Source organism: Apis florea, unplaced genomic scaffold (genome assembly GCF_048593485.1).
Source record: "Apis florea isolate Af1SG1 unplaced genomic scaffold, ASM4859348v1 contig_3078_pilon, whole genome shotgun sequence".
NCBI classification, from domain to species: domain Eukaryota; kingdom Metazoa; phylum Arthropoda; class Insecta; order Hymenoptera; family Apidae; genus Apis; species Apis florea.
This window is the reverse complement of record NW_028256702.1, coordinates 787,247-810,137: the sequence shown is the minus strand read 5'-3', so window position 1 is coordinate 810,137 and position 22,891 is coordinate 787,247. Positions and strand designations below refer to the sequence as shown.

The 22,891-nt window shown below is 32.2% G+C and overlaps 1 protein-coding gene across 3 annotated transcripts; it reads right to left on the bottom strand.

Moving 5' to 3' along the window:
• Positions 1 to 679: 679 nt before the first annotated feature.
• lov (BTB/POZ domain-containing jim lovell protein) lies at positions 680 to 22,338 on the bottom strand. Of its 3 annotated transcripts, none has more exons than XM_012491339.3 (3): positions 22,185 to 22,338; positions 12,488 to 12,848; positions 680 to 3,883 (listed from the first exon to the last, which is right to left on the bottom strand). In XM_012491339.3, the coding sequence occupies exons 2-3, from the start codon at positions 12,676 to 12,678 to the stop codon at positions 2,410 to 2,412; spliced, it is 1,665 nt and encodes a 554-aa protein (XP_012346793.1). In that variant the 5' UTR covers positions 12,679 to 12,848; positions 22,185 to 22,338; the 3' UTR covers positions 680 to 2,409. The 3 variants fall into 3 exon arrangements, with proteins under 3 accessions (XP_012346793.1, XP_012346792.1, XP_031774682.1); XM_012491338.3 differs by lacking the exon at positions 22,185 to 22,338 and adding an exon at positions 20,155 to 20,208; XM_031918822.2 differs by lacking the exon at positions 22,185 to 22,338 and adding an exon at positions 19,312 to 20,012.
• Between the last annotated feature and the right edge of the window lie 553 nt (positions 22,339 to 22,891).

Genomic DNA, 22,891 nt, shown 5'->3' with positions numbered 1-22,891 from the left:
CAAAAAAATTCTTTCCAAATTCATTATCTTATTCCATTTTTCGTCTCTTCTATTGATTGAATTGCAACTACGACGGTTTTCTTTTTTCTTTTTTTTTTTTATGTAAAATTAATAATTCATCTTTCGAAACGACGTTATTTATAGGACGATCTTATATGCCTTTATTGCTCTGTGCAACTCTGTCTCGCCTCGTTTTCGCACGCATTCCCTAGATTTCTCGCTAGCACTTCATTAGCTTACTCTCGCTCTTCCTCTTGTCAACAGAGTGGATAAAAAATTGTTAAAACCATTTTCGACGTGGTCATGCCGCCTCGAACGTCTCCATTTCTTTTTTTTTCTTTTTTTTTTTTTTTTTGGAATGCTGCGAGATACGGAAAACAGATAACGTAACGGTACGCATCTACGCGTAGACCTCTGTAAATGTAGAAATGTTAACAATATTTGTCGTTTGGTCATGGTAGCTTGCCACCGTTATTTATTATTAATTAAGAAACAAGAAAGAAGAAGAGATTAAAAAGAAAAGATCAAGATTAATGCTTAGAGCTAATTTCAAAAACATTCTATTGTCAATTGTCGAGTGTGATTATTGTGTCAAACGAATGAAATAACTGAAACGAATATATATATATATATATATATATATGTATAAATATAAATATATATATATATAATCGTGATATATATAATTATCTGTACAATATGAGGTTAGACGTGCGGTATAACCCGTCGAAGCAGTTATAAACTCTTTTAAAACACCCTGTATATATATATAATATATATATATATATATAATATTAATAATCAATAATAATATCAGTTTGTATTGTACAGGCTATTTTGGGGGCTGAAAGCCTGTGGTCTCTCTAATATTTTTTTACTTAACCTTGTTGAACCCATACGCTTTCTCCCATCATTATATTCTACTTAAGTTATTCTTTAATAATATATTTTTAATCTCGCTTTTTCCCTCTTCTTCTTTTTTTCGCTAGCTGTATAGCAAGGTATTATGTGACATAACGGAATTTAACCATCTTTCGCTTCTTCGTTTCCTACCGTTTCATCACCCGCGCTCTTCTCATTTTTTTTTTTTTTCATTTTTCTTAAGATTCATTAACGAAATTAATCATTGTAAATGTATCATTAGCTTTACGTTAACTTTTTTTTTTTTTTCATCATTACCATTACTTTTACAGTTTAATATGTTAGCTTTTTTTTTTTCTCTCTTTATCTATCGTAGATTTGTCTGTGGCTATCCCTGATGTGTTAGTTACCCTGCGCTTCCGTCTGGTTGTCGAAATATTGTTTCATTTTTTTTTTTTTTTTTTTTGCGAAATTGTGGTCTACGATTAAAATTTCATCATTTGTCCCCGTGTTTTAAATACGAATTTTGTTCCACTTATTTCTCTTTCTTTCTTTTTCTCTCCTCCTCCTTACGTACTCGTTTCTTTCTGTTCTCTCTCTCTCTCTTTTTTTTTCTTTTTGCTCTTCCTCCCCCCCTTCTTCACACTCACTCACCGAACAAAGTTTCGAGCAGCTCGCCAAGATTTTTATCGATTTTTTTTTTTTACCAAAGATACAACTACGAGGTTCACAGTCTTCGTCATCGGTCGATTTTTTTCTCGAAATCTCAAAAATCGGCCGATTTTGTATCGAGTTTTAAAAAAAACTGTTATATTGAAAGTCGAAAAAATTAACAACGATCGAGGAAACAATTATAAATGTATCTATCTGTATATGTGAATATATATATATACACATATTGCACCGAATATCGGAAACGAGTCGTGTAACCAGGTCAACTGGTAGCTTCCACAGCGAGAGAGGACGAAACAGAGAATCTTGGCAAGCTCTTGCGACCCTGCGTGTGCGATTATTGTGCAAACTCGTTGCATATATATATATATCTCTCTCGATCGTAACGTAATTCCACGTGAAATTGACATAATTCGTTCGTAATTGTTGCCGGGCCTGTTACTCTCTCGTCGCTTCTGGAATCGGGGATGAAAAGTAAAAACGAGTCTCGTACACTGAAACCGAACAACATCCTCTGTTAGTTTCGGGTCAAAGATTAAAACAGTTGTTCGAAATAATTCATCGAATTGGAAGCTCCAACAAGGGGGGGGGGGGAGGGGCGGTAGCAGCGAGAAAGATACATTTTGCTTGGTCAATCTCTCTCTCTCTCTCTCTCTCTCTTTCTCTTCCTGATCGGTGAAAACATTGGCGACAGTAGAATAAACCCGGTTGTGTTGATAACACAATAACGCTTGTAATAAATAGATATATATATATATAATATACGTATATATAACTATTGTATCGCAAAAATATAGAGATCGGCGGAGAAAAAGAAAAGGAAAAAAGAAAAAAAAGAGAAGAATAAAAAGAGACAACAAGTTGCGTCGGTTCGATTTATCGAATATGATTGTCAAACGAGTAACGATCGTTCAACGCTTCCGCGGGGGCAAAGTCGGGGAAGAAACCGTGCGGCAGGTTGCCCGCGAGCAACGAGTGATGGGGGAATCCAGCGTCGTCGCCCGGGTGCGGGGGCAGGCCGGCGAGGGGGTGGATGATTTGAGCGGGCGGCTGGACGGCCTTGTCGTTGTTGTTAAGCGAATTCATGACCACCTCGCCGGTCGTGGCCCCCGTGCAGTCCCTCCTCAGCTGTTCCAGCTTCAAACTCTTCCCGTACTTCCCCCGCACGTACATCAACAAGCTGTTGTACGGGATGCCGAATATCCTGCTTGCCTGCGACGTGGTCATCTTCTTGTTCCAAACGTGCTGCAACGCCTCGGTCAGCTCCGCGTTTGTCCAAGACCTGGGCGGCCCGCCCCTGGGGGCGCTGTGCTGCCCCTTCGGCCTTCCCACCGGCAGGCCCCGGCTACTGTGGTCGCCCCACCTGTGCGCCGCGTCGCCATCGCCCCTGTGCTTCTTTGGCTTTTTACCCGGGTGGTGGGCCCCGAGGCTGGCCGCGCCGAAAAGTCCGTGCAGCGCCTCCGGTTTAAAGCTATCGTGGAGATCCGCCAAAAGGGATCCCCTGTCGAGGGCACCTACGTGAGGGAACAGTCCACCACCCAGAGACACGACACCGTCCAACGGGAATATCGGCGTCACGGAGCTTTGTTGCGGTGTGAGTGGAGATTCTTGCTGCTGCTGTTGCTGCTGATACGGATGCGTTGTCCTTCCGAGCGGGCTTCCCTCCCGCTGTGGACGATGACCCTGAGACTGTTGTTGTTGTTGTTGTTGTTGTTGTTGTTGTTGCGGTTGCTGCTGCTGCTGCAGATGATTGTTGTTGTTAGACCCGGTCAGATCGAGGCCGCTCGCGGGCGGGCTGAGGCTGGGCGGTGGATGAGGTCGGCTCAGGTCTTGGGGCACCAGCTCGACCGATCTCCTCCGCGGCCGTGCCTGCTTGCGCCGCGGCAGAAGCGGGGATCCACAAGTTTCACGCAACTCGCGTATCCCAAAGTTCAAGTGGCCCATGTGCGGCAACATATCACGATGGTCCCTGGCAGGGTGGAAGATGGTGGGTGTCGTGACAGGTGGTGGTTGTTCACGAGTGGACGGGGGAGCCGTGCTCTCGGACGCGTTGTCGTCCTCCTCGGGCGTCCCTTGCCTGGCCCCCTCGGGCGTCGAGGGCTCGCCCAGGAGGAGGTCCGCGGTCGGCGTCTCGGGCGGTGACGTGGGCCTCGGCTCCGACAACACCAGTCCACGCACCTGCAGACTCTCCGCAGCCCTCATCAGCCCGGGCAGCTCCTCGCGGCCGACCCTCACCTCGCCGCGGTACATGAAGTCGATGAGGGCCGCCACCTCGTGGCCGGGGAAGTCCTTTAGCACGATCACCGGATGTTTGCAGGGGTGCTCCGCAAATATCCTCTCGAAGAACGGGCTGCAATTCAGACAGTTTTTTTTTTTTGCTTTAAGTGCGAGTGTCGTATGTTTTATTCGGTTCTTTTTTTTTTTTTTTTTTTTTTTTTTTCGTTGAAATTATTTGGAATAATAATGAAGAATGTCTTATTAGTCGATTCGAAGTGTTGAAGTGTCTGTTATTTAATGTATATTGGACGATATGAGTATCGTTCTTGCAAGTTATTAATAGTATTTATAACAATAATAAGAAAAAAAAAAAAGAACGATCTTCGATTTTGATTTTATTTAAGAATTTATAGATACTTTTTATGATATTGATATCGTGCAATATGCAACTAAATTAACATTTTATCATTAAGAAGAATTGGCTTCTTCAGGTAGTAGTGATTCGTCAATCTTGTTTGTCGAACATATGTCATAGTGTTTACATAAATATAAGCAGACTTATGAATCACGCTAGGACAGGTAACACAGACGAGATATAAATCAAAGATATTCAACTTTTATTACAGTGTTTCCCAACCTTTTTGAATTGACGACATGTTGTAAAATTATTGCTATACGTTTAGAGTGAAAATTTTTATTCGAATATATTTAAATACATATTTCGACATCTTTTATGGCTTTTATTATTTGTTTTAAAAAAATTTGAAAAATATTTATAATAGTGACAAGAGATCAGAATTTTGATATCAAATCTAGATATCGATAAAATTAATAGTTCGTAACTAATGATGATTTTTAATTGTTTAATCGATTTTCCATTAATAGATTGTATATTTGTGAATAATTTTAAATTGTACACGATATGGCAAAAAATATAAAATATTCAAACTTCATTTCTTTAATCGTATTAATGTTTTTAATGTTAATTGTAAAAATTTTAATAAATCACATTTGATACACATTTGATTTATGTATATAACCGACATATTGATTGAAAAACACTGTTCTAATGTGAACTTGAATGAACAACAACTTTGTAAACGAATACAGCAATTCGTAATCTCTTTGAAATGATAAAATCTTCTTAAAAACATTTTTGATTTTAAGAAAAATTTCCGAAATATCAAAATTATCAAGATCATTAAAAACTAGAAACAGATATATTTATTCTGGCTGATGATCATCGATCAGATAGTTAATCGAATAATTGCAATTTATTTAAGTCCATTTAATAACTATTTGTGAAAAGTTGATTATTGAAAGAAATATTATCAAAGCAAATCTTCGTTTCTATATAATTTTATTATAAGAATAATAAGACAAAAGGAATATTAAATTTCTATAAACAATTATTACAATATCTTCGTGATATAAAATTCAACATTTCTTGCATCGTTATGATGACAATACACGTTCATGAAAAATCAACTGTTGTTTAGAATTGTTTAGAATTCGTATATTATACTGCAACATATATTTTTGCCATTAGTTCTATATTTATTTAAAATATAAGACGATAACTAAAACTTAAAAGTCAAAATTATATCTTTAAATTGATCCTAATTTTTGTGATCGATTGAGAATAACGCAAAGTTAATTGCAGAAAAGATAAAATTAAAGAAATCATCATATTAAAATAAACGTATCAATTTATCATCATACATTACAGATTCAAAAGTATAATTTATTTTCTTAAATTTACAAATCCTTCAATCATTTTATCAATTTCTTTTCTAACATTCATTAATAGAGAATAAGAATATGATTTTAACATCTGATAAACATCTGATCTATATCCAATCTAATATTCTTCATCTAACAAATATATATAATATAATAATAAGAAAGATATTCATTACTATGGATTAATAATATTCACGTCCAGGATTAATTTTGCATATAAAAACGACAAAATCACTGTATATTTATAAATTTATTTCAAAAATAATATCATAGATATCGTCATTTTCAAAGTAATGGAAGATGAATTGATTTTGAAAATTAAAACGAATCACATTTGGATATTTTATTAAAAAAAGAAATTTTCTATAATAATAAAATATTATTATAGATATTTAAATGAAATCGTGTTTTCCATCAGTTTAGATCGTATCGTGAAGGACTATTTTTTGCAACGGTTCGTTTTATACAAAGTTATCACAATATATGGAATAATTGAATAAAAACTGTGTAAAAAAAAAAAAAGAAAAAGAAAAAGAAAAAAGAAAACAGAAATATACAGAAAGTTAATGAGCCAAGTACACGAACCATACTTACGATAATGTTTTAGATATTTTTTAAGTAACGTTGCACATAAGAATGACGAATGACGAATCACTATCGTTTGAATATGAAGTAATATTTTTTCGTTTAGTAATATAATCAATATTTATGCAACATCAATGCACAATAAAACTATTTATGTTACAAAAATTAGAAATTCGTTACAAAAATTATTATTGTCGTAAGAATGATAATTATAATAAAAATAATTTATTTTAATTTACATTGTTGATATATATATATATATATATATATATAATTTTCTAGCAGGGTTTTTAGTATCTATTTAACGAATCTTTGAAATATTTTATACTTTATAAATATTATCATGGTAAATTTTATTTTTAGCAGTCAAAGATCTGTGAGAACAACAAGAGATACTTTGTATTTGCATGAATGTATCTTTATCTATTTATACATGCATCTATATAAATATATCGTTATTCAGATTTGAAGGAATTGAAGAAGTGAAACATATTTAGAAGAAAAAAAAGAAAAATACATTAGAAAAATCTTTATCGTTTGGTAGTTTAATCATTTACAATTAAATATTATAACTGAATACTGAATATATTGGTAGAAACTCTCTATGTGTTTGAGGATGATCATATCTAATGATGAAAATGAAAATAGGAACTTTAGATTTCAAATTGTAATAGGATTTTAAATATTCTGCTGATTAAAAAAGATATCGATCAAAGTAATTTTTTATAACAAAAATGCAAAAGATTTAAAGAAGAAATTTTCATTTATCAAAACAATTATTCTTATCTATTCCTGCTTAACAGAGGAAAAAATTATCGATTTATAAAAGTTATCGATTTCGAAAAGTGAAAAAGTTTTCTACGACATTCTATTTTTAGTTCTGATGATCGTCTAGCTTTAACAAAAGTTATGTGTAACAATCTGAAAGGAAAAATTCAAAAGAATGAGTGGAGAATGAGAGGAATTCTCGTTTCTTTATTTTTATGACAACATTTTGGGAATCGTGTCTATATTCATTGCAATTGAAGTACAATAAAGTATGCACAATAAGAAATGCAAAATTTTAAATATAATCCATCGATCATTCAATCTAAAGTCTCAACGATCATTTGTACGATCTGTTCATAGAAATATCTAAAAAGTTTTTATCATATATTTCTTTCACGAAAGGGACGATAATAATAAAAAAATATCTTGAATTTACAAATAAGAATTTTTTATTATCTAATAGTATATATGTTAAGTAAAATAAAATATTTCGTATTATATATTGCAAAAATATCGGATTAGATATTTCGATTTTACCCTCATTTTTCAATTGACTTATCAAATTGATCCTTTGTCAAATTATTTTTAATCCTTTAATATACGATGTGAGTTAGATAACTGCTAAATATATTTTCCTCTACAAATATTTTTTCCTTCATATATTATGTATTTGTCATACATAATTCAAACGATGCGGTTTTTTGACCGAGTTGTTTCATCATCTTGTGTAATTTTACATGTGTGTGGTACACGACAAAATCACGAATTCATTCATTTTTGTCAATAATCAGGAGAGCATCCATTATTGTGTAACACGAAATTCGAAGAAATTTGGTAAAAAAAATTAAGAAATAGACTAATCATGTGCAAATTTATTTATATTTTTTATTTCCTCTAAGATAAGTAGGTTGAAATTAAAACTAACATAACAAACATAACAGCTATACATCGATAAATAATAAGTTTTTTTTTCGAATGTGTGAAGAGCGAAGATAAAAAGTATAAAAACTTGCGAATGATTGATTTATTTTTTTAACTTTTATTATTTTAAGTATATAAATAAATGTAAGAAATGTACATGTTCAAATTATATGATTTGGAAAAAAGAAATATGAATTTTTGGCAAAACAAATATATATATATATATAGGATATATAGAATAAACATTTGGCAACATTATTTAAGCGCCATTTTGTTATTTAAAAAACATATATCTCTCCATATATCAATTTCAATTCGATTGGAATAATACGAACGATTTGGCAGCCATTTTTATAAAAGTGTGTACTAAAAATAACTGCTAAAAATAAAACAATGATATCGAGCCAACTTTATGCGAATTTTGCCAAATAAATTTGTATACAATCAAATGTATTCTTGTGATTTCACATTTTCCATATTCTTCTAAATTTTAATTTACGTGATTTCTTTTTTTTTTCTTCTCAAAAATCTCAAGAATCATCTCAAGCAATTTGGAAGCAATGAGCAATGTCCAAAATGTTGTATACCAATAGAAACGTTTTAAACGTTGTTACTAAGATTGAAAGATTGTCTCCGTCGGTGTATAGCTTCACAAGGAAAATTATTTCAAAGAAAATAATGTTATAGTTTTCACAAAAAGATCTATGTTTTTATAATAACCAGTCTTATTGCTTTTTAGAGACACCATATTTATATGAAAATTGGATTGGATAAATGTGAAATTGTGTGAATATAAAATGATATATTTTATAATTAAAACACATGTAATTTAAAAAAAATCACGTCGTTTGAACGTATATATAATATTATATAATGATATACTAGTATACTATAGTATAATATAGTAGTAATAATATACTATTATACATTATATTATAGTATATATACTATATAATAGAATATATAATAGTTTACTCTATACTTTTTAATATAAGGCTAGTTGTGTGTCACTTCTTCATCAAAAGAATATTATAGATTTTTATTTATATCTTCACTATGATAGAAATTAAATGTTGGTTCTTACAACATCACTTATGTGATAGAAATCCATTATATCAGCTTGGATTTAAGATATATCGGTATCTAAAGTATATTTCCATATAATTGTAATAATTTTCTTATTTATAACTTTTCCATCACGAAAAGAAACTTGTTTCACTTTAAGATCTTGCTAATGAATTTTGTCCCTTCATGTGGGATTGAAGATCATCGTTATCAGCTATTTCTTTTTCAATAGAAACATTTTCAGTGCAGCTATTGAGTAATCTACTCAACAAGTTTGGCCTTATTTTATTTGAAAATTATTATTTGAATATTATTTAAAAATAATAATTTGCAATTATTATCTCTATACTAATATTATATAATATAATAATTATATTCGAATAATTTATTTTGTTTATTTTCAGATGAAGAAGAATCATTTTTACAAACAAATTTTTATTAGAATTAATTCATTTAAATTCAATTACAGGCAATTTTATTACAATCTTGTGATTGTGAGAATATAAAAGAGATCTATATTTCATATTAACGCAATTGATAATATTAAGAATCAAAAAATATGAGAAATTGTGTCAGGCAACACTTGTAAAAAAAAATACTTCAAATTATAAAATAATTCAAAGAAAAATTATTTGCTTGTTTAAATAAATTAATGTTGATAGGAATCTTATGTTGATTTTTAATATATGTACATCAGAATTTTATGTTCATAAAATATTCTAATCTGAAAATGATTATCACAATCAATTTTCTAAAACAGAATTTCACAAAGAATTTTCAACAAGATACATTTATTTATACAACCAAGTGTATCAAAACAATTATCCATAACATAATAATTAATTATGAATGAATAACTATATTTTAATTATATTACTTTTCCAATGTAAATTAATTCAGTGAGTTTGTACAATCTCTTTGCTGTATCTCTGTTCAAAAACCGGAATAGACGATTAGAAAAAAGATTAAAGTTAAATAAAAGATAGTAATAAGACTATGTTGTCAGAATCATTGGGAATAAAATCTTTGATAGGCAAATAACTTTTTCGTTAATTTCCTAGATTTCGTAAGCTGTGAACACACTTTGTCGAATGTATGGACCCCCCCCCCCCCCAACTATCCGCTTATTTCTTTTAACAACAATGAAAGTAGTGAAAGTAATTGACCACTTGCTGAAACTATGGATGGAATTGTGTAACTATGCATACTTTGTCGAAGTGGATTGTATGAGAACACGATACGATAATATTTGAAAGTTAACTTAACTCTTATATATTAATGATACTTGAACTGTAATCATTGTTATAAACATTATTTTCAAATGTTATTTTTTTATTTTTCAAATAATCTATCTCAAAATAAATATTTATTTATACAAAATTTTTATCTGCCATACTCGTATCAAATTGTTATGTGGTTACGATGACAAGTAATAAGCTTGTCTTTTTTTTTTAAATTGCATTTAAAAATATAAATTTCATGTCGTAAACAATACATGGAAGTTTGATATCCTTCTAAATTTATTCTTTGATTTGTGTTCATTATCCATATCTTTTGTTCTCTCGTTTCAATAAATATTTGTATTGTTTATTCTAAAATTGTCTTAGTCCACTTATTCAAGTATCCTATAAATATAAATTTATATCCAAAGATAACATAATTGAAATGTATATCATTAATCTATAATCAATTGTTAACTTCATATTATTCAGTTGTTACGATATATTATAATTTATAATTAATTGTTATAACATAATTTTACTTGTGATATTTGGTATTTTTACTGTTGCAATTGTTCAGGAAAATTTAAAGATCTTGTGGAATTTTTTTTTTTTTTCGGAAACTACAATGATTAATTGCGATCGTATCGTTATTCTTAGATATAAAGAACATTTATGTTTTACATTTTTCTTGTGTTTACTTGTGTAACTTAATATTTATTAAAAAGAAATTAATAAAAATTAAAAATTTTTAATATATCGTATAAAAAAAAGTTAAAATTTTTTATATAACTGAATTTCTCATTCAAAAATGGAATTTAAGGAAAAAAATTTTTTTACACCGTCTATTTCTCAAGATATTTCAAAAAATATGTTTTCAACTCTCGATTTTAAAGGATAATTTCATATTTTCATCTCAAAATGGATTTTAATCGATAAAAAAAGGAAAAAATATGTATCAAATATTTTTTTGTGAATTTAGAAAAATCAATTACAAACATTAATAACCATATACATAACAATTAAACAAGAATCAATTTACCATAAAAATCTTAAAAAATTGCTCTTATTTTTTAATTTATCTTGGAAATCTGAGAAAACTGTTTTTATTCTTTCTAATTTACTTTCAAAAACAGTTTATTCGTATTCAGTTTATCAATAGAGATTCACTATAAACGAAGACAATTTGTTTTCAATCTCTCGATATTTAATACTAGTATTTCTAAAAGAAAAATTTGTAAACATAAATATCTTGAAATATATTGTAACTAAACACATGTCTCAATAAACAACATTTAAATTTGAATTTCGAATAACAAGATAATATAATTTAAAGGTGAATAAATTCTCATAGTATACAAAAAAAAAAAAAAGAGAACGTAGTAAATTAAATATAATTAGAAATATAAAAAAAAAATAAATATTTATATATATTTAAAATATTTTAAAACATGAATATATATGTAGCATAGTAAATTGATAAATAGTAATTTATTTCCGCTATTATTATAATTTTCATTTGAAAAAAAATGACATCAATCCAAATAACATGATATATTATTTAAATATATCATTGTTCAAGTATTTTATTTATTCAAGACATTCAACATTTTCAATTATCAATAAATATCAGACGACACAAAGAAAATAAGCAAAATAATGATATTCCAGCAGATAAGGTGCGAAGATGCGAACAGAGATAGGGTAAAAGGTACCTAATATGGTCACTCGTATCATTTACTCATTCAATTACGTGTAAGGAAAGTGCTGAAAAATTTATCACTTTTCACATTGTATTAGTATTTAAAAGATGTATAAAAAGATAAATTGCGATGCCATGTAACCGATAATTATAAAAAGAGAAGTGCTTCAATAAACGAGCTTTATTAAATCTAAAAATTCGTATCACTGAATCTCTGATAATTTTATATCGCATTCTGAAATTTCATAAATGCATACATGCAACTATCTCATTAATAACGTGCTTTAGAACAGTTTAATCGACTGAACGATTACTTTTTTATCTTAATTGAAAAAGTTTTTTTTCTTCCCTCAATATACTCTGTGTTTCTAATCACAATTTCAACATTTTTACTATTTTTACATTTGTATAAATAAATAAACACACGCATAAAAATAACTTCAAAATATACAAAATAATCAGCATACGCCGAATCAATTATCTCTCAAGCAAGCCACATTAGATATACCTTTTCTAATGCAAAAATATCAATCATCTTCATCCCGATTGAATTATACGTTCGAACGAGATTACATGAAATTCCAAATAATACAAATTTTCACACACAATTTATTCTTCTCTCTCCGCGAAGAATCCGAGAATCAACTTTTGCTACGTCACATTAGGTCACATCTTTGCCCTCCATACACACACGCACACACGAGCGATCGGCACGAAAACAATGTTTCCTTACCTGCAGGCACTAAGAACAACCTTGTGCGCCCTGAGACTAGTCTCGGCGCAGACCAGGGTCACGTCGACGAGTAATTCCGCGTGTAGCAACGCCTCGAAGGCCTGGAGTATATGCGTCTGATGATTGTTCCATCGTAAGGAATAGTGCGACTGCAAAGCCATCCCATCAGGACTGTCCGCGGCGCTTGACATTTTTTCACCGCCGCTCGTGCCGTTAGCGGAGCCACCTTGCTCCGCCTCGTTCTCCTTCGTACCTCGAGATCCTTCGTCCGTTTCTCTCTTCCATGCACGCACGCACGCGGCCACGCACGTATCGTGAACAATGCCTCCCCTTCGACACTATCTTGAACGCCGCTCTTCTCCTGAAACACGAGAAACGGAAAATTGCCTTTCGCTCAATTTCGGCTCGAGTTCGGTCGTTACACGACGGTGGATCGAGATTAGGGAGATTAAATGGTTTTATGGTAATTATTCACGAAAGGTCACGCCTCGTTGATCTCAATGACCTTGAAATGTGTTGTAGGTGAATCATGAATCTGACTTTTTTTTTTTTTTTTTAGATACATGTCTCGATCATATACACGCGATACGTTTTTGTTTGATACTGTTTGTCGTTGAGTTAGAGTTAGATTTTTAGGTTAAGTATGTATATTGTATTCGCACAGTGTGGGCGAAATACGGGAGAAGGGGCGGCGATAGATAATTCCTCCGGCTACGTTTCTTTATTTCGTGATAAATAGGGATCTATAATTGATTTTATAAACGATCTCGAGTTATGCTATTGCGTTACGGGTAGGAATTTTTTTCTGTGATATTTGTGAGAAATAGTTGTCGTTGAATTTCGTCTGTATACTGTTCATGATACGTGCGTCAATATCATATCATCTTATCTATTGTTTATAGAAACACATTGCAACAAGGCGGGCAACTATAATGCATAACGGGTGAACTGTTAAAAAGTAAGAACTTTTTGATGAATTTTGGAATAATATTCTATACGAATATGAAACAAAATTGATAAATACATCGGTTATTTTATAATTGCAAGTTTCCAAAGGAATGTTCAATTTATTTTATAATACACGATTTTTAAAATCTAGCATGAACGAATAATATATAGACATATATGGACAACGTAGTATCGAATATATTTTTGTGAATATGAGGAAAATTATGAAGAATGTTGATTGTTCAACAACATATTTCAATATCATTGAAATTGGCTAACTGTACCTTTTGTGAATTATTCGATTATTCAATTGCTCGGAATATTCATGAATCGTCAAATATGAAAATTATTTTATCAAATTTACGTTGAACATGATTTAAAAAAAGAAATTTACTAAAGCCAAATGAACCAAATGAATCTCAATTAATCAGATTATATAATTGGATTTAAATTAACAGAGTGTTCAGAAAAAATCGAATATATTTAGATATTTGATTTTTATTAAGTGAATATTTGAATATTAAGTTCGACTACAAATCTGAAGTTGAGAAAATTATTTTAATAAAACGAAAACTAATTTTTGATTTCAATTTGTTTTGTTTGATAAAAAGATGAATTATAGAGAAGAAATAACAATTATAAAAAATGATACGGATGTTTCTGTTTCTTGATTTCTTTGTATGATTTGTATAAAAATATGAATTATTATAATTCATAAATAGATTAAAAAATTCTTATCAACATATCTGCAATAATCTGCATTATTTTTAATCAATCCAATGAATATCATATTATATCTTCTTTTTCACATTAATTATATCACACAAGAATTTTCTGAAAATTTTTAAACATCTACCTATTTTAAACTGCATACAACAGAATCTCGATTATCCGAATTAATAGGAAGACAAGAATGAGGAAATTTTCGAATAATGGAATACAGATTTTTCTTAAATTATTCTATATTTCGAGGAAAATAATACGTTTATGCACAATATAATTGAGATAATGGTATATATATAAAAGATGGTTTGCATTATAAAATTAGACAAATTACAAAATTTTTTTTTAGTGTGTAATAAAACATCCTGCAAATAATTTTCTAATTTCATCCATCTGTTTTTTAACGCTACTCTCAACTGCTCCCTAATTTCTTAAATATTTCCAATTTCGTTATTTAATATTTTTGTATGCACCATATGAATGTGTCCAAATTTTCAATTAAATTTTATTTATATTATTGCGAATAGAGGATACAATAACAATTACGATGTACACGATTCGAACAACAAATTAATAGAAAATTAATTCAAATAACGGAGATTCTATTGTAATTAAACGTTGAAGAGACAAGTTGTACAAGTTTGTGATACAATGATATAAACGAGCATTCCACAGGGATCATGAAGAAACACAAAATATTGCAGAATTAATATTTATTTCTACAGATTTTCTTTTTTAAAAAAAAAGTGCTATATTAAAAAAAATTATTTCAAACATTAAAAGATTATTAAGATTAATTGAATAAAGTCATTGAACGCTACAGAGTACGCTACAGAATATCAAATTTATACTTTCTTTATCGAAAAAATTTTTCACGAAATTCGATATTATCTTGTTTGAAATGTGTTATACGAAAAATTCATATTATTATTTACGTAAGAAATAACGAGATATTTAAATAATGCTTTCGTAAAAAGTTCAGAAATAAAATATCCGTATAAAATGAAAATCAAATTTGTATTCTACGAAAGAATAATCTTCAATTTTCGCATATTTGATCGCATAGAGATTTTTATTTTAAAAATATTAATTATCACAACTTTTGAAAATATCGTATTAGTGAATTCAACCGATTGCTTCTCTTCTCTCAAATAATATTACATTAAAATTACTCTCTTTTACAAGCAATTTATAGTAACAGTAAAAGTACAAAAAGTGGAGACAAATGAATTTATCGCATTTCTTTTTTCGACGATCACACGACGAAAACGTGTTTGAAATTGAATAACGAAAAAAATACAAATTGGGAAAATTGGGAAAAGACATGCGGCGATTGGTTGAAAATTATTAAAAACCAGAGAAGATAGAGCATTCAGGTTAATACTGGAATCGAGACATAGAGATTAATGGTATTTGCGATATTAGTATTGGCGATATATTAATATCTCATCCGTTTCATTTTCCGTTTTACAATGGATAAAACACTACATTTCTTTGTTTCATGTTGCGAATAGTAATCCTATATAACTATTAAGTTTATTTCATCTATTGGAATTTTACATTAGAATTTTTTATCTGTACAGGGGTGAAATTTGGAAGAAGTTAATAACAAATGTATAATAATGTTCAAATAAGTATACATACCTATGCTATTATTGTATTCGTCATTATTAAATTCGTGGGGAAAAAACATGGTGAATATTTCATATCATTATGTTTCCTCTTCCCGTTTTTTTTTTTTTATCACAGGAATATAATATTATTAATTAATAGCTCTATTTCAAACCATCTTTAAATTTAAATTTAAATTCAAATTTCTCTTTCGATTCAAATTACGAAGAATCAAATGCATCCAAGTATAATAGATATTTTTGAGAAGAAAAAATATAATACTTGATTCATTCATTCAAATTTGTAAATTGATTCAATTTTATTTTCAGTAAGATTATAAAAATTGAATATATACAATCATTCGACGAATCATTCAGATCTAATCAAATAATTTTATAATATTCGGCGCTTAATTACTAATTCGATCTTTTTTGCTAGACGTAGCAGAGAATTTAATAAAAATCTTTTACGCTTAGACAAGTAACTCTGTGCTCATCATAAATTTAAAATTTCTTCCACACAATTTTCAATTAATTTATTAAATATCGAATCATATCTTAACTTTATTTTCGAGCATTGAAAAGAATTTTCAATTCTGTTCGCCAATTAAACAAATTATAAACGTGATAAATTATATTTTTAGAATGGTAAGAATAATTTATAATAAAAAAAAAAAAAAGAAAAAAAAAAACTCAAGAAAAACTTCAAAATACTTTTTTTTGTGCGTGTAAAATTATCATCTTCGAGATCATTGAAGACATAAAATTTCTTACAAATTCGAAATTGAAAATGATCATGAATCACAGATGCGTGAAGAATTTTACTATGAGATTTTAGAATTTTTCCTTTTTCTCTTTTCATATATTTTTATTATTCTTTTTATTGTTTTTCTTACATTCTCGAGTCTCTTATCAATCGAGATAAAAAATTACCGATCGTACACGAGCATTTTTGCAGAAAAATTCGACCGCAACAATGTATCACGAATGCAAAGCTTATTACGTTTTCGATAAAGGTTTTCATAAAGGAGCATAAAAGGAGAACATTAACTATCGACGAATTAAATTCAATCGGGCGGTGATTTAGCTAGTAATACGTGTAATTTTCTAGAGAAACTCGTGCGTGTGTATCATTATTGTCCGAAGAAAAAAAAAAAAAAGATTTGTCGATATATTGTTTTACATTGATTTATTATCCGGCCAACGAAAATCGCCAATCTCGAATATTTCAATTTTACATAGGATGTCATTTCCCTTGCAACAAAACAATTCATTAAGCTGCAGGTAATATGCATTTCTTCGAGTGAATGATCTACGTCAAAATTTATTCTTTTATAACTTCACTCATTCTCCATCACTCTTTAAAAGGGCACACAAAACAAACAAAATATGTATTCGTGCTCGTCTTAATGATAATTTACAGTAACAGTTGTATTGTATATAGTGGTTTCTCGAAAATTATAATTATATCACGTACAAACGATTAAATTTTTAATGAAAAATTATATAGCAAGTTAAATTAATATCCGATACAATGAATCCTTTTGATATTAAGAAAAAATACAACCTTTGGTAGAAAATATTTAATCAGTCTCAAAATATATTTTTCGATACCTGTCACTTGTTTCTCCATCGGGTTTCGATTAAATTCTTCGCTATGCATATAACTGATATGAATTTACAATACGTATTGTTTGATTTTTCATTACAGTTTCGGATAAGAAAAGTGTAGAAACATTTATTTCTTCGTGATTTCGATTGTAATTTTTTCAAAAAAAGTCAATCCTTTTCGAAATCGAATCGTTTCGTTTAGTCCAATTTTTAAAATTTAAAAGTATAAAAATTATTCCATTCTGAAGGAAGATACTTTCCAACCAGAAGTTGTATTATTTTATCTTAGTAATTAATTTTATCTTATACGATATTATTGAGAAATGAGGATCACATATTTCAATTTTATATCACATTGTACAAAATAATATTAACATATCATTAAGAAATCGAAATACATTATTCGCTAAAAAAATTTTCAAAATTTTTACATACACGTAATTCTTTGCCTTCAAAATTTATTTCAATTATGTAATATTATGTAAATATTTTAAAAAATAAAAAATTCTTCATTTCTTATATGCACGTATCACTCATTATCAATGAATTACTTTAGAAACAATATCCTAAATTTCGTTGATAAATCTCAACCAGTTACGCATTAAATTCTTGTCGAATCGAAGATCGTCGTACAAGAAATAATAAACATTGCATCGAAACGATATTAATCCAAATCAATGAATTTTTATGGTTCACAGAAACAAAATATTGAGATCAAAGTTCACATAGATAATAAAGAGGAAAGCACCGAGCGAATTTTCATGACTTTATTTGTTGATCGTGGAAAATAGAAACGAACAAAATAGAAACTCGTTCAAGTTTCAACGATCGACAATGGTCGAAAAAAAAAAAAAGAAAATTCGAGTTTCAATTTTTCTGCAAAGTCACAGGCTTTACGAAATCGCAGTACGTCACTGTGCGCCTATCGAAAACTCATTGCAAGTTTGTTGTCAAACTAGCACGTGTTCAACAAAAAAACGTATATAATATAAATTTTACTTTTTACTTTTCTTTTCTTCGTTTTTCATATATATATATATGCATATTTTGTAAGTAACGTTCGTAGTAAATATTAGATTTCAACGACAGGATACACAATGATCAAGATGACTACAACAAATTCTAACATTCTAAATATTGTTTGGACGTTCCTAACCTCGTACAATCATCGATGTGAGCATAATGTTTTGCATAAATATCATTTAGATATTATGTAGATAGTAATAGAGTCATATAGATTTGTAAATTCTATGATACATTTTGAAATAAAATTTTGATACAATGAGTTTGAAATATAATTTTAGGCATGATTTAGTTTCCTCCATTCATAAACGACTCGTGAATGACAATTTTTAAACTATTATTTTTATTCAATCACTTACGAGTACATTTCTAATCGTCATTTCTAAATTTTACTACGCGAAGGCCAAATAAGTAAAAATCGTACTTTTGTATACAATTCATAATACTGAGATTTCACTCATAAAACATAATTTTAGATTTGTCGATCGTATTTTCCGAACGCGTGCATGCGTATAAAATACGACGTTTAAAAGCTTAAATTTCCACACGTGAATATTTCATTGGTGAAACGAAATAGGTTAGAGTCGATAAAAATCACGATTAAAAATATCGAAGAAGAGGATCGCAATGTTATTTTCAACTGATCTTTTTCATCACGCTTAAAGATGAAACTAAGAAGTAACAAAAAAGAAAAAAGAAAAAGAAAAAAAAAAAAAAAAAAGAAAAAAAGAAAGAAAAACTGGACAATTGAACTGTTAATTTGTTACCTCGAATGCTGATTCCGCTCAGGGCGGACACTCGACTTATCTCTTTTTGTCTCACGTTTCTCTCGTGAACATTTTTCACCTAAAGAGTAATATATCACAATCCATTTTCACACGATGATATAATAAGCAAAAGGGTACACACATAGCACTGGATCTTCTGGCGATAAATCGATGATCATCATCGGGTCGAAAGTTCGTAATTCCATCAGTCGAGAACACGATTCGAGCGAGTCTTTCTCCTCCACTTTGTCACCACCTTTTCCCGTTTACGAAGAAAGTAGAATGATCTCCATTACAGAGAGCACCAATTCGTGACAGAAGGTGTAACTTACACTGGTAACTGACTGAATCGAAGGAAACGGTGTATAATAACCTTCGAGTGCGTACGTTTCATTGGCGGGAAAATCGAACACAGCCGGCGGACCGCGTGGTATAGTAGCTACTGTGCGCGGTTACGTGTATACGTGCGTCAGAGGAAGAGGAGTCGTCTCCTATGAGGAGTCTAGAAGAGGAAAGGAAAGAGAGAGGGAGGCAGACAGAAAGCGCGCGCGAGATAGGATAAGAGAGCGTGGCGCCCCTAAACGATCAGCTGATTCCTCACTGTCACCTATCGTCTTCTCAGCAAAAGCACAAACATGTTCGTCGGTATAGACGTTCGCCTTCTTCGCGCGGGACACCCGCGCGTATATACATATACATACATATATATACAAAACATACATATACATATCACTCGATTAGTCACTTAGTTGTTGCTCGATACTCTTTCGCGAAATATAATTTACTCGATTCACCGTGAATACGATCACTCGATATCGATAGCGATCTCTTAACAATTCGAAATCAAATCCTTTCCTTTCGGATAGGAAGAGGAGAGAGAGAGAGAGAGAGAGAGAGAGAAAAAAAACAGAACAAGAAAAAAAAAACAAATCGAACGAAATGAAAAATGCGAGCGTCACTAAATAAATGTTAAGAGAAAACTGACCGTATCGTGTGGGTTGCGTGTGCGGCACAGCGGCGTCGGCGACGGCCGGTGAGTGAATGCGCCGTGACGTTAGGCGCCCCTCCTAAGATCCCCGCCCCTCTCGCTCCTTAAACTCCTCTCCCTCCCACATGACAACGTCGCCTCTCTTTTCCCGCACGATACACGCCGCCGCTCACTTCCTCGCGCACTAACTAACCAACCTCCCTCCCTCTCTCTTACCGGCCGCCTCTCCCCCTTTCTTCCGCCTTCCTTCCCTTCCTACCCGGCGTGCTTTCTCCTCTTCGTCACTTTACCGCCCCGCGCGCAAACCTTCCACCACACCTCTCACCTCCCCTCGCGCGTGTCCTGCCGCTCCAACCAACATTCGCGGACCGCCAACTACCCCTTTCCTTCCTTTCCACTTCGGCCAAATCTACTGTTCCACGCGAGACGCGCTCCTTCTTGTTGCCCTAACTCGCGCGTTTCCTCCTCCTCCCTCCCTTGCCTATCGTTTTGCTTTCGGGTATGCTGCTCCCCTTTCGTCGAAGGTGGCACGGATCTACGCGCTCATCCGATGCGCGAAACCGATAAGAAACGTTCGACATGCACACGAGGGATTCCATGCCAGGGGACGCGATCGGACCATCTCGGTATGTATTCCTTCTTTGCAAATGTTTGAGAGTATATATATATTTTTTTTTTATAATTCCAATTCATTGCAGCAGATTCGAGTCGTTGATTCAAAGATTCGAATTTTTTGGAGGATGTAAACATCTCGGTCGGGTGATTTTCGGGGAGACTTCGGTAATAACGCTAATTGGATAATAAAAATCGTTTGTTTGTTAGATCATCATCGAAATTGTTAGATTTAAAATGAATGTTTAAGGAGAAGAAGGGAGGGAAATTATTGGTCGACGAAGAGGAAGGTAAAACACGGTGGATCGAAAAATTTGAAGTTGGCGAATTGATCTGGGACGAATAAATGGTAAGCAGATGTCGTAAAGATTTGGAGGGCGATGAAAAGCGAGCGACGAGGAGTCAAGGCCGCCGACGGAGGTGGCACCAAGGGGGTGAATTCCAAGTTCAGGACCTTTCCAAGGATCCTGGCTCGCAACGGGACACCATAGGGAGGTAAGAACTGTGTAGATAGTTTCCCTCTTCCACCTATACATCGGTGCTGCCTCCCTCATGCCTCCGTGTCCGTGTGCGTTTATATAGTGCCGCCAAATGCTCTTACGTCTTGTCGATTTTGTCGACGCGATAAACTGTGAGCTTCCCTTTCCTTCTTCCGTAAATCTTTTTCCTAACTAGATTCGAGCGCGTGGGCGAACGTTATATTTAACGTCAATTTGGTTAAAAGTTATTTTTCTATCCGGATTTTTTTTTTAACAAGGAGAGAAAATTATAAGTACGTCGTATACAATGTTTGGAAAAGTTATTATTTTTAGCACGGATTTAGATCGTATCGATATTAAAATAGTTAGAAATGATGATACACATTGTCAACAATTAACGATATTGTTATTGTCGGTTCTATTTTCTTTCTTTTTCAATGAAAGAGAAAACGTAGAGAATGCAATTTTGCTCAACATCATTTTTCAATTAAAATTAATTACCTAAAAAATTTCTATAACCGAATATATATACACGTTATCGTAAAACATTTTCGACCATATTCCACCATATTGAAACTTTTGGAAACGGAAATGAAAACCATGCAATATTACCATTTAAACTAAACAGAACACAAACTTACAAGTTTGTATCAGTTTACATTATCTCAAATTTTGTAGAATCGCGTATCACGAGCGTGGCATTTTAACGCCACGCGAATTTCAATTATCACAGAGGAAGCTTTTTACAAACACTTTTTCCCTTTTTCCAGAAAAAAAAGCGCACAGCCTTTCTTTTTTTCCCCCCCTTTTTCTTTTTCTAGGTAGAAACGAGAAGCACGATTCTAGAAATCGTCACATTTCAACATCCTCCCCCCTCACCCCCCTTCAAAAAAAAAAAGGACAGACACAGGAAAAAAATATTCACTTCTCACTTACCCGTAAAAACGTACTATATTTAACTTGGCAGGTACTTCTGTATCGTATACGTTGCGTCCATAATCGGTTTTAAATATTCCGTGGTTCAGTCGTCAAAAACCTATCACGATCGTTCGTTTTTCTCGCACATGCGATCATCGAGCAAACTACACGATCAACATCACTCTGTACATCCCTCCCCCCCCCCTGTGTACGCATACACGGCCCCTCCTCCTTCCCTCACTTAAAAAAAAAAAAAAAAAAAAAAAAAAAAATACCACCAGCCACTCCTTCCTCCTCCTCCTCCTCCTCCTCCTCCTCCTCTCGGCAACTCCCCCCCCTGCAATATGTAAATCACATCGTCGTCCTCCCGATGGTCGAGAAACGTGGAACTTGACAGGTGTTGTTGCACGAGTGGTAGCACGTATCACGAGAAACGATCCACGTCCCGCGACGATGGGATCCACATTCGTCCCGGCACATACGAGAACGGCGTGTCGACCAAGCGGACGGCCGGTGATCGTGATTTATCATTGACCAGGCGGGGATGTTTCGCCCCTCCTCTTCCTTTCCACCCTTCCTCCTCCTCTTCCTTTTTTTTTCCCTCTTCCCCGTGCACAGCCGTCGTCGTCGTCGTCGTGGTGCACGCGCGTGGTACGCGATGCACGCGTGGAGAGAATTCCGCAGGTGGTGGACGGACTGTCGTCGAGACTGTCGACCTCGGCCGA